The 13,050-nt window shown below is 39.0% G+C and overlaps 1 protein-coding gene across 2 annotated transcripts in view; it reads left to right on the top strand.

Annotated features, from left to right (window-relative positions):
• CTNNA1 (catenin alpha 1) overlaps positions 1-13,050 on the top strand; it is a 172,265-nt gene that overhangs the window by 121,220 nt on the left and 37,995 nt on the right. For both annotated transcript variants that reach the window (XM_040622383.1, XM_040622384.1), the window contains 2 exons: positions 2,124-2,204; positions 3,388-3,540. In XM_040622383.1, the coding sequence (XP_040478317.1) occupies positions 2,124-2,204; positions 3,388-3,540 (234 nt within the window). The remainder of the gene's footprint in view (positions 1-2,123; positions 2,205-3,387; positions 3,541-13,050) is intronic.

Here is a 13,050-nt window from a genome sequence, read left to right as displayed (position 1 = left end):
ATTTGACAGAGAGAGAGAAGGAAAGAATACAAGCAGGGTGAGCAGCAGAGGGAGAGGGAAAGCAGGCTCCCCTGCTGAGCAGGGAGCTCATCATGGGGCTTGATCCCAGGACCCTGGGATCATGACCTGAGCGGAAGGCAGACCCTTAACTGACTGAGCCACCCAGGCACCCCTAAACCCATTTTTTAAAAAATTTACTTATTTTATTTTTAAAAAAATTTTTATTATTATTTGTGGTTTTCTGTTTGTTTTTTTTTTTTGAGAGAGAGAAGAGTAGGGAGGGAGGGCTAGAGAGAGTCCCAAGCAGACTCTGCACTGAGCACAGAGCCCGACTCAGGGCTCAATCTCAGGACTTGGAGATCACAACCTGAACTGAAACCAAAAGTCGGACACTCAACTGACTGCACCACCCAGATTCCCCTTAACCCACTAATACTACTGGACTACTTAATTTTATTGGCAGTATGGGATTATTAGGGAGAAAGATAATGGATGTGACCCTAAACAGATTTGAGAGTGATTGTATTAATTTAGTACTTTTATTTCAACTCTCAGTATTCCTAAAATCCCCTCTTGTCTCCTCTCAGTCCTCTGCGAAATAATCTATATCCCTCAATACTTTTTCTTTTCTCCTATAACAGTCCATAGAGTTGGGGGCAGAGGCACAGGTGTCATTGTTTCCATTTAACCCATGGGGAATAATAGAGAAAGTGAGTAACAAATGGACGTACAAGGCACTGAGAAAACATGAAAATACATCTCCCCACCCAACCATTCATGTACTGTGCTGGCTTGTGTACTGATGGCATATGTATACCAGAATGTCTTGAGGGCATGGAAAAGTAGAACAATGGATTAAATTCCTTTGTCTACTTGTATCTCTCCTGTGATAACTGCATGTTTTGTTTTACATTTGTTGGCTGGGCATTTTGTAAGGAAAAACTTTTAAAGTACTTGATAGACTAACCTACCTAATATCTTACATCTTACCAAGGTATTTCCAAGCACATGGCTAGTCCTACCTGGGTAACTAATTTAGCTTTGTGCCCTTTTCTTCCAGTTACCATTGATTTTGGTTCTGGTTAAAATGCTCCCCGATGCAAATCTTAACGCAGTGCCCATTTATATAACTCTCTCAGAGTGACTAATATGTTCTTTTTTGTGCAATACAATCGGATTAAGCGTATCCTAGAACTTAAAAATATATGGCTGAAGTAATCTTACAAAGCATTCTTATTGGAGCTGCATAATATACATTATTAATTTGACCCATCATGGTCCATCTTAACTTTAAAATTCATTGTTTCACGTTGTTTTAGTGCCAGGTGCCATCTTTCATATTTTGACATTCTTCACATCTCAGAGTTTATCAAAATCAGGTGTAACCTGTTCTTACTTGCAGTTCAAGGAGAGATTGGTGTATTCTGAACCTTGAAATAAAACATAAGTTTAGTGACCTGGGTGGCTGAGTCAGTTAAGAATCTGCTCTGGCTCTGGTCATGAGCCCTGTGTCTTGCTCCCTGCTCAGCAGGGAGTCTGCTTCTCCCTCTCCCCCGTGCTCAGGCTCACTCGCCCCCCCCCAAATAAATAAATAAAATCTTTAAAAGAAACAGAAGTTTAATTTTTTTAAAAAAGATTTTATTTATTTATTTGACAGACAGCCAGTGAGAGAGGGAACACAAGCAGGGGGAGTGGGAGAGGAAGAAGCAGGCTCCTAGTGGAGGAGCCTGATGTGGGGCTCGATTCCAGGACTCTGGGATCACGCCCTGAGCCGAAAGCAGACGCTTAACGACTGCGCCACCCAGGTGCCCCGAGAAGTTTAATTTTTCAAACAGCCTTTTAAATGAAAGTCATGTCTCTGCTTCTCTTATTTTGGTAAATCTCCATCAGTTCGTGCCATCAGATAATGTGGATCCTAAGCATTGTAAGGTTAGGTTTTTATAAAAAAAGCTACATGGTTCTCTCCTACCCTGCCCCCATTTATTTTCCAACTTTGGGCTTTAATTAAAAAAAAAAAAAAAAGCCTTTTAAAAATAGTGTTGATCTGAACAAAAATAGCTATTGGCTATAATTACATTTCCTTGTGAATTACTAAAATGTGCATCTCTTTTCTTATTTTCCAGGCTGGACGTAAAGAAAGAAGTGATGCGCTCAATTCTGCAATAGATAAAATGACCAAGAAGACTAGGGACTTGCGTAGACAGGTAAACTGGAAAAAATTTTTGATTGCTTTCCCAAGTTCTCACTTTTGTAATTTGGGTTAAAATTCCAATAAATACTGGGCCCATATTTTTTATTGGGGTAAAGGATGGATTTTTCACAGGAAACTGCCTGTCTCTGCTTGTTAGCTGGTAAGGTTCTAAATTGCTAATAAAATGGCTTGGGGGCCTGGAATAATACAGTCCCACTGGGATGGACTGAATAAATTAGCTGTAGTGTGAAAAGGATGTACAGGTAAGAAAATCAATATAAAATGACTTGGGGAACCTGTGACAAAACTCTGAAGGATCTTGTGGTACTGGTTTACATACAGGCGAAACAGAAATAGCAGTTATTTATTTGACTTGCCCCATTCTGATGCACCCTTGAAGTTCACTTAGATCCTTGGTGGAGATGTTTTTCCAGTACAAATACGTGTGTATAGAGATACTTCATTTGCTCAATTTTCCAAGTTAGTAAATACACAGGAAAGAATCTCTTCATTTGTTAAATAGTCCCGTTAACATTTTAGAATCCAGTTGAGTTTTAGTATTTAAAAAATTAGGGTTGAATTTACAAAACCATGTAGTAAGACTTAAAGTTGTAGTAATAGTTTCCAGACTTAGTAGAGAGACATTTTATTGATCATGTTTGATAAAAAGCAAACTTAATGATGGAATGTGTTTTTATTCATTTTCCTTCTGGTGAAGTCGTATCAGAAATGGTTATAAAGATAACTTTTTAGGTTTAAGGCTCATGGTGTGGTAACCCTCCTCAGAAAAGCCAGAAAGTACCTAATCCTGTCTTTTCATTTTCAGTCAGTCAGTTAGGCTAATTATATATGTTGCAAGGCTCTGTGTCAATTCATCCCAGAGCTGCTTTCTGTTCAGTTTTTTATTATTCCTTTAAGATACAAGCTTTAGTTTTGTAATTCCCAAGAAAAAAAGGATATTATCTTGAAACCTCAGATTTTGTTGCTGAAATGCTGTGACTATAGCATAACCATTATCTTCAGGATCATGTTTCCTATGCTGCAGATTATGTAACTGCACAGCTTACATGAAGGATCCTCACGTAAGTGCAGCCAGGCTATCATGAGCTTCCATTAAGATTTAAAAGTATAAGAGGATAAAAGCAGTCTAGTTTCTTCGTAGAAATAAAATCACATTTTTACAATTTATTTATTAGCTCCGCAAAGCCGTCATGGACCACGTTTCAGATTCATTCCTGGAAACCAACGTTCCACTTTTAGTATTGATTGAAGCTGCAAAGAATGGAAATGAGAAGGAAGTTAAGGAATATGCCCAAGTTTTCCGTGAACATGCCAACAAATTAATTGAGGTAAGTGTGTTAGCAGTTTCATTAACTATAGGTAACTTGGTGGAGTGTGGTGATTTTTTAATCACATTATTTAATCAGCCAAAAATTTTAGGGGCTCACCTAACATACAGTATGTGTAAGATGAAAGTCTTTTACCATTACTTTATATCTATGCCAAACTACCATTTTGGCCAGTTTACGTTAATTATGTGCATGATTAAATATAGATAGTCCCTGCCCTAGAAACTTAACATCTCCACTTAATGTTAATGCAAATAAAGATAGATTGTGACTTGTCTGAACTTAAAAGATACTATAGAAGGGGGTAGTGTCTAGAAGTTGGAGAAATTGCATGGCTTACATCCTGGGCTGCATCCTGGCAAATCACTTAACCTTTCTGAATTTCCATTTCTTTTCCGTAAAATGAGGATACTAATGATACCTCTCTCAGGAATATTTTGAGATCGGAAAGAGATGATCTATGTCACGTGCCTAATTCTTTGCCTGAGACATAGACTCGGTCCAGTCATCGTGTTTTAAAATTGAAGAAACATGCTGTTAATTAGATATGTTGTAACAATAGAAATCTTTCTGTAAGTGATGGTTTTGTAAGATGACAAGAAAAAAGAGAAGGGAATTGCTGTTTAATTTCCAGGTAGGTCAGGCTTGCTACTTACTACCTTTTGATAAGTGAACTTTCATTATTATTTATTTCATTTTTAAAAATTGACATATAGAAAGCACATACTCAAATTATTTGATTTTGTTACCTTAATGTAAAGCATCAACATTTGGAAAAGATATTCCATAGACCATTTGGTAAGGTGGTCATTATGTAAGAATAGAAAATGGGCCTTATGTAAACTGTGTGTCTTGTACATTTGGATTTATAGTGACTTTAGGCCAGGTTAATGCCATAAAAATATTCCAAGGAAAACATCAGTAATCACATTAAATGCATTACTAATTTTACGTCAGGTTTTCTTTGACCATTAAATGTTACTTTGACCTGAATTGATTATGTACAGAATACATAGGTCAGTCTTTTTTTTTCTTTTTTCTTTTCTTTCTTTTTTTTTTTTTAATTTTTATTTAGGTTCTAGTTAGTTAACATTCAGTGCAATATTGGTTTCAGGAGTAGAATTCAGTGATTCATGACTTACATAAAATAGGCATTGCTCATCATAACAAGTACCCTCTTTAATACCAGTCACCCATTTAGCCCCATCCCCTACCCACTGCTTTCCTTCAACCCTCAGTTTGTTTTCTGTCCTTAAGAGTCTCTTTGGGTTTCTCTCCTCCACCCCCACCCCCTAATATGTTCATCTGTTTTGTTTCCTAAATTCCATGTATGAGTGAAATCATATGGTATTTGTCTTTCTCTGACTGACTTCATTTAACATAATACACTGTAGTTCCAACCATGTTGCAAATGCAAGATTTCATTCGTTTTGATGACTGAGTAATATTCCTCTGTGTGTGTGTGTGTGTGTGTGTGTGTGTGTGTATCACATCTTTATCCACTTCTCAGTCAATGGACATTTGGGCTCTTTCCATATTTTGGCTATTGTTGATAATGCTGCTATAAACATCGGGGTGCATGTACCCCTTCTGTGTTTTTGTATCCTTTGGGTAAATACCTAGTAGTGCAATTGCTGGGTCATAGGGTAGTTCTATTTTTAACTTTCTGAAGAAGCTCCATACTGTTTTCCAGAGTAGCTGCATCAGTTTGCATTCCCACCAACATTGCAAGAGGGTTCCCCTTTCTCCGCATCCTCACCAACACCTGTTGTTTCTTGTGTTGTTAATTTTAGCCATTCTGACAGGTGTGAGGTACTATCTCATCACGGTTTTGATTTGTATTTCCCTGATGATGAGTGATGTTGAGCATCTTTTCGTGTGTCTATTAGCCATCTGAATGTCTTCTTTTTATTATTATTTCAAAGATTTTATTTATTTGAGAGAGAAAGAGAGTACAAGTGGGGGGAGGGGCAGAGGGAGAAGCAGGGAGTCCGATGTAGGGCTCGATCCCAGAACCCTGGAATCATGACCTCTGAGCCGAAGGCAGCCGCTTAACTGACTGAGCGACCCAGGCACCCTTTATTTTTGTTATTTTTAAAGATTTTACTAATTTATTAGAGAGAGACCAGGGGGAGTGGCAAAGGGAACGGGAGAAGCATATTCCTCACAGAGTGTGGAGCCTGATGTGGGGCCGATCCCAGGACCCCAAGATCATGATGTGAGCTGAAGTTAGACTCTTAGCTTACTGAACCACCCAGGCGCCCCAGCCATCTGGATGTCTTCTTTGGAAAAGTGTCTGTTCATGTCTTCTCCCCATTTCTTAACTGGATTATTTGTTTTTTTGGCTGTTGAGTTTGATAAGTTCTTTATAGATTTTGGATACTAACCCTTTATCAGATATATCATTTGCAGATATCTTCTTCCATTACATAGGCTGCCGTTTAGTTTTGTTGATTGTTGCCTTTGCTGTGCAGAAGCTTTTTATCTTGATGAAGTACCAGTAGTTCATTTTTGCTTTTGTTTCCTTTGCCTTCGGCAACGTGTCTAGTAAGAAGTTGCTGCAGCCGAGGTCAAAGAGTTTGCTGCCTGTGTACTCTAGGATTTTGATGGTTTCCTGTCTCGCATTTAAGTCTTTGATCCATTTTGAATTTATTTTTGTGCCTGGTGTAAGAAAGTAGTCCAGGTTCATTCTTCTTTGTGGTGTTGTCCAGTTTTCCCAACACCATTTGTTAAAGAGAACGTCTCTTTTCCATTGGATATTCTTTCCTGCTTTGTCAAAGATCATTTGACCATATAGTTGTGGGTCCTAGGTCAGTCTTCTATTCAAGTTAATGATTCATTTGGAATTAAAATCAGAGGAGTATCATTTTATGTTTCCATTAAGCATAATTTTATTCACCATAGTCACATGATAGCATGAGGTATAACCTCCAGATGTACGAAGATTGTCTTTAGGAAGCCAACCTCCTGTAAGTAGCCTACATATTAGAAAGTATGCCTGTAAGGCAGAAAGCAAGGGCACTGTCAGCCCAAGGCCTAGGGTAACAGGTACCGGAAGTGGCATGAGAAAGGGCCTTGTCTCTAGTGCTGGAGGGCTCTTTATTCGGAACTACTTTGTCATCCTCATCCAACACAACTGACACTTCCTGAGCATCTGCTGTGCAACCAGGTGTATGCAAATACAATGCATTTTCCACAACAGCATTTCTTGGTAAGGAAATTGAGGCTCAGAGAGGTTAAGTAACTTGCCTAAGGTCCTCCAGCAGTGAGGGCTGTGCCTTTTGAGCTTGCTAGCGTAGTGAACAGTGAGAAGCATCATATGGACCTGATGGCTCTGGAGACCTTGCTTTAGGAGTATTGTCCGTGCTTCTACTTTTATTTCATTCTGAACTATACTAACCAAAGGCCGCTTTGAGTTTAGAGTTTGGTATTGCCTATCACAACTCAGTTCTGACCCCTGTCTCACCCCTGTCAACCCCCCCCCATACTTACTATATATGTATTAAATGACATCCTTTTTATTGCTTGAGGCATAACTAAAGGGTTTGTAGTACTACTCTCAAACAGTTGAATTGCATTTATGGTAATAGAGATACTAGGATATATAATTGTATATGTGCTTAAAAAAGGAAATGAGTTTTTAAAGTGTTGTAGAAGCCTGAAATTCTTAACTCAAGGCAGAACTTTACTCTTCAGTGACAAGACTTCTCTACTTTTGTATTATGATGAGCACTGAATTAGTCAGGGACTTGTTTTTAAACAAAGGTGAAATTCCGCATTTTGATTGTTTTGTTAATCTCTTTACTTCTTTTTGTTGCATTAGTTTCGTCTTAAGTTGGAGTAAATGTCAGCTGACTTTGGTTTTTGTGGCCTTTTGCAGTTATTCCTGGGGGTTTAGGAGAAGTAAGAGAGGGTGGGGAAATTGAGTGGGGCTAGTGGCGCTGGCAGGAAAGGAGGGGCTCAGATTCTGTAGCCCCTGAGAATTCTGCCAGATAGGTTTGACTTTTTAAAATTCTGCAGTAAAAAATAAATAAGATAAAATAAAAGGAAATACTGAAGTAAAATTTTGTGCTGACCATCTGCAGTTAGCACAGACCCCACAGGTAAAGGGCATGATCCCCAACAAGGTTGCTGTCACTGTAGATGCAAGCTGCCACATGCTCTTCTGACCCAAGTGACTTTACATTCAGGAGTTCCCATGAGCCCCCTCACATGACTGCTGCACTTCAAATGCCTGCTGCAAGTTTGGAGGCTCCCCAGGCTGCCCAGACTTCTGACCAATTGGCTACAAATTTGGAGGCTTCCCATGGCCCTCTTGAGGTCTGATAATGTGCTGGAACAACAACTAGAACTCAGGAGAGTGCATACTTAAGGGCCCACCAGGAGTTACCTCATTAGCACAAACTGTCAGGCCCAATAATGAATAACAAAGATACTCTTATCATTAATGGAAGCAATCTCAGGGGTATGGAAGTTTCCTTCCAGGAAACCAGGACAGAGACGGGACATTTTTTATTACACAGCACCTCCCCATCTTGAAGGAACTGGAATGCCTGGTTTTCAGGTAGATGGCCATGCTGCCATAAAGCCACATAGAATAGAAGAGGTAAGACGGGGCTGGTGGTTGTTTTCTGCAGCTTTACTCCGTCCTGTTTGTGGGCATTTACCCAGTGCCTTACCATTTTTCTTATCTGGTTCTTCTTGCATTGTTCTTCTTTTCCCAGGAGGTTCTCCCCTTTGGGAGCTAGGTTTTCTGTTCTTTAGGAATTGGGTCCATCTCTTCACAGTGAGTGGTTTTCTCATTCTGGTATGTAAATCCCCCTTCTTTGTGACATCCATGTATTGTTACTTACCTTTTCTTGGACTGCTTCTGTTAGGGGGACTTTGCTGGGTTCTCTGGTTGTCAGGAAAGGGAAGCCACAATCTCCTTCTCTGAAACTGCCTCTCTCTTTTTTTTTTTTTTTACTGCTGTGCACATGTGAATTGAGAGGAGCTGTCAGTGTAAACACACACCTGATTTCAAAGATATGGTCAAAGATATGGTATGGGAAAAGAATGTATAATATCTCATTAATTTTTTTAAATTGATTACATATTAAAATGTAATATCTTGGGATTAAAAACAGCAAATTAGGAGCACGTAGGTGGCTCAGTCAGCTAAGCATCTACCTTCACCTTAGGTCATGGTCCCAGGGTCCTGGGATTGAGTACCAGTCAGGCTTCCTGCTCAGTCTCATTCCCCCCCCCCTCTCAAATAAATCTTAAAAGAAAAAAAAAAGAGAAAGAATGAGAAAGAAAGACCCCAGCAAATTATTTTTGCTAATTTCATTGTTTTTAGTGGCTACTCAAAAAACTTTAAATTCCTAGAACCTTACAGCTTGCCACTAGAAATCATTCTTAGCATATGGTTGGCCTTTCAGTCTGTTCAGAATCCCTTTATTTCTGTCTTGCTCTCTGAATTATCTAGATAAAACATGTCTACGTTATTCCCTTATATCCTTTTTGGTAACTTCCATGATCACCCCATTAACATTGGGATACCTATAGGAAGCATAGTTTATATTCTAGCAGCAGCTGTGTGGATTCCAGTTGCCTGTCTGCTTCCCACAGGAGATTCTGTTAATGTACTGTCCAGTAATTTCTTTTTTTCTTTTTCCAGTTTTCCCCGTGAATATTTGGGTGCTGCTCTATATCAGATATCAACTCTGTGGGCTTAGACTCACTCCTCTCACATCTGATCGCTAAACCGGGTAGTCTGATTTATTGAGTGTTAGAAGATGTGCTCTTCCGCACTGAAGTGAAGCCAGACTTCTTCCCAGAACCATTTGGGGATGCTGTGAAGTTGTTGCGGTAGGGATCTAGACTCAACACAAAATTCTCATCGGCCAGAGTTTGTCCAGGGTTGCTCTCTGGCAACAGTGCTTAGGCTCATTTGCCCATTTGCTCATATCTCAGTATTAGAGATATTACAAGAGTTTTTGAAAGCATCCCTATGGAGCAAGATGCCTGAGGAGTAAAAAAAGTGCCAGTTTAGGTAGGTGTGGTTTTGGGACACTGCCATTTAAAAATACAGTTTTAAAAAAATTATAAAAGAAATATGAGTTCATTTTAGAGAATTTGGAAAATAAAAGCACGAAGAAAATAATATTTCGGAGTAGATTTATACTTTATATGTGGGTTGACTTTTTAAAAAAATATATAAAACAGATATATTGATTTATTTTTTGAGGCAAATGATATCATAATTTGTTATGATGTAATGTGTTTTCCTCCTGCTTGCCATATCATAGCCGTTTTATTGTATTACAAAGTAGTCATTTGTAGTATTTCTATTGATTGCATACTGGTCCATTTATTTAACTAGTCCCCTACCATTAGGCATGTAGGTTATTTAGGTTGTTCTAGTCTTTCATTATTACATGTAATGTTTTGATAAAAACATCCTTGTTTTTTGTTTTTTTGCCACCATTCCACCCAGTTGTTCTAGCCAGAAATCAAGGAGTCATCCTTGGTTCTTCTCTTCCCCCCTCATGTTCCATATTTAAGCTATAAGTCCCCATATCATTTTCTTTTCTTTATTCCATGGTCACTTCCCTAGTCCAAGCCATTCCACCTCACTGGACTTCTGCCACTGACTCCTAGCTGATTTTTGTGCTGCACTCTTGTCCCTCTCTAGTCTCTTTTTTGTAGAGCAGCCAACATGACCCCTTTAAATCAGATCACATCATTCTTTTGCTTCAGGACCCATTCAGCTGTGGCTTTCTAGGCACACTTGAGATAAAATCCTAAAACTCACATTCTTCTTCCCTTTTTCTTCTTCTTCCTTCCTCCTCCTCCTTCCTCTTCCTTGTCCTCGTCATTGTCTTTTTTCAAGATTTATTTACAGAGATACAGCATGTGTGCACATGAGTGGGGGCAGCTGGGGAAGGCAGGGACAGAGGCAGGAGGAGAGAAAGAATGTTAAGCAGGCTCCACGCTCAGTGCAGAGCCTGACGTGGGGCTTGATCTCATAACCCTGAGACCATGACCTGAGTAGAAACCAAGAGTCAGATGCCTAACTGACTGAGCCACCCAAGTGCCCCCTGAAACCCACATTAACTGTGGTCCATAAGGTACCCTGCCTGCCTTTCCAACTGCTTCTCATCTTTCTCTTTTTCTTTTTGTGCTCTGCCCCCACTTTTAAAAAACATTTTCCACATGAACACTTGGGTGCTGCCTTTGTATGGTAGCTGCTCCTTGGTGTTAGATGTGCTCCTCTCACATGTGATCCCTAAACTGGGTGGTCTGATTTATTGGTTGTTAGAAAATGTTCTCTTCAGCACAAGTGAAGCCAAACATGTCACCACCTTACATCCTCTGCACTCCCTGGGCCCTCTGCCTGGAATGTTCTGTCCACTTATCCTCCCAACCCACGGGCTTTTGCTCAGATGTTTCCTCTGCATTGAGGCTCTCCTGGATCCCTCATCCCTTCCATTCCACCTTCTACCATTTTTTTTAAAACCCAATCACCTGTTTTATAGCCTCCATAACATTTTTTACTATTTGAAATTATTAGGTCTGTTTCGTTTTCTTATATTTCTGTTCCCTACCGCATACTGTAATAGAATGTAAATTCATCGAGAACATGGGCCTAGAACAGTGCCTGGAACATAGTAGGTACTCACTTAACTACTAGATGAATGAATGTACTAGTTCTCAGGTAATAAACAGTGAAGTTACTGAGGTGCTCAACCTTCCGATTCCTGGTCCACTGTCCCCCAGGATTCTCATTGACTGGTCTCAGGACTGGACTTTGAGAAATGGCAGAGATATATGTTGTGACTGAACATCATTGATATTGAGTCTGAGTATTTGTAATGTTTATGCAAAAGAGCATCATAATGCATCATTCTGTATTATATGTTCATGAGGGGATGAATTGTAAAATTTTTGGGGATGTGAAGATGAAGGAGAAAATTTGGAAACTTTTCAAAGATGAGGTCACATTGATTTGAGAAATATTTTTGTTTGTTAGCACAGAGCTTTCAAAAACCTATAGCAAATTTTCTATAATTGAGGGAGAAAAACAGTTGTGATAGTTTCTTAAGACAGATATTTATAGTGTTCCTGACATGTCCCAGTCACTGTTCTAAGCACCAGGGAGGTAGTAATAAGTGGAACAAAAACCCCCACCCCCATTAAAGTTATGTTCTACTAGAGAGAGGGGGAGACAATCAAAATAATATATAATCTGTTTATTTTGTATAATGTGATACAAATGACGCTGACATGATATGTGAACCAAGTTATCCATTTTATCAGCTTTCTAAATGGAAGCTGAGCTAAAGCTGTTATTTAAGTAGCATTTTAATACATGACCAAAATAAAATTGGAGCAGATGTGTTGGCACTTGCTAACTTGGTTTTTGGAAGTCTTATTTATTGCTTTAATAGAAATACTTTCTTTCCAAACCAAGTAAAATAGTATAAAAAGGTTATGCTTTAATTTGGGGTATCATGTAAAGTTGCTTCAAATATAGAAATAGTTTCTGAGTAGTATTAGAGATAACACCCACTTACAAATGGAAACCTTTTATGGTGCCTTTGTATATCACATTATGGAAATACAAGATTAATTTCAAGAATAAAAACCATATACTGACTCTTAAGGTTTTATAAACAGAAGCAGATTTCTCCAGTCCCTCTATGTGCACACAGTTAGTGTCCAGAAGTCTGTGTGGGGCTGGCTGCCGATTGGATCCTCACTCAGTTACACTCTGTTTTATTTGAAAAAGCATATAATGGAGTGTTTGAGGTGAAGTTGTTCTTAACTTATTTTCTCAGGTTCTGGCTAGGACCTCTGCCTATCTCATACCACATTTGTCAGTGGAATGAATCCATTACCAAGAGGTATCGAAGTCCCTTGTTTTATGTGACAGATGCATAGAGGTTATGTGTCCCCAAGGTCAGTGAGTAATAGAGCAAGAGCTGAGGGTCATTACTGGTGAGCTGGGTGACACTTCTTTTCACGGTTTTCTTCTGCTATGCAGTATAGCACTGAGGGCTTTTCTTTCAGGGCAAGGCTGTGCTTCTGGGTAATGATAACACCTTTTATACTTGACTCTTTCTCCCATATCCAGTTAATGATTTCTTTATGTTGCTCTTCAATTTAAAGTGTACTGAGGTAAAAAATTTATTTTGTCAGAAATATTAACCGTTTTGTCAATAATGCAACACCCATGTGTCCTTTTTAATTGCTTCATTCTTTGCCTACCTCCTTTGGCTGTGAGCAGCTTAATAGCTAAGGAGCAATCCGTTTCCCTTTTAATTTTGCTTTCTTCTGAGTTCTTTTTCAATTTCATGAATCGAGAGTGAAATAGGGAAAATGCCATTCATGAAATCTTGCCTGTAAAAATTATGTATCACTTAGTATTGCTTTCCCCTCAGCCCCAGACCTTGCATTAAAATGGGCCTCTTATTATAATGAACTCGCTACAATAAGATAGTATCTTGTTCATTGTTTTGTGTATCA

The sequence above is a fragment of the Ursus maritimus genome, unplaced genomic scaffold (assembly GCF_017311325.1).
Source record: "Ursus maritimus isolate PB19 unplaced genomic scaffold, ASM1731132v1 scaffold_5, whole genome shotgun sequence".
NCBI classification, from domain to species: Eukaryota; Metazoa; Chordata; class Mammalia; order Carnivora; family Ursidae; genus Ursus; species Ursus maritimus.
This window is presented reverse-complemented; position numbering and strand designations above follow the sequence as displayed.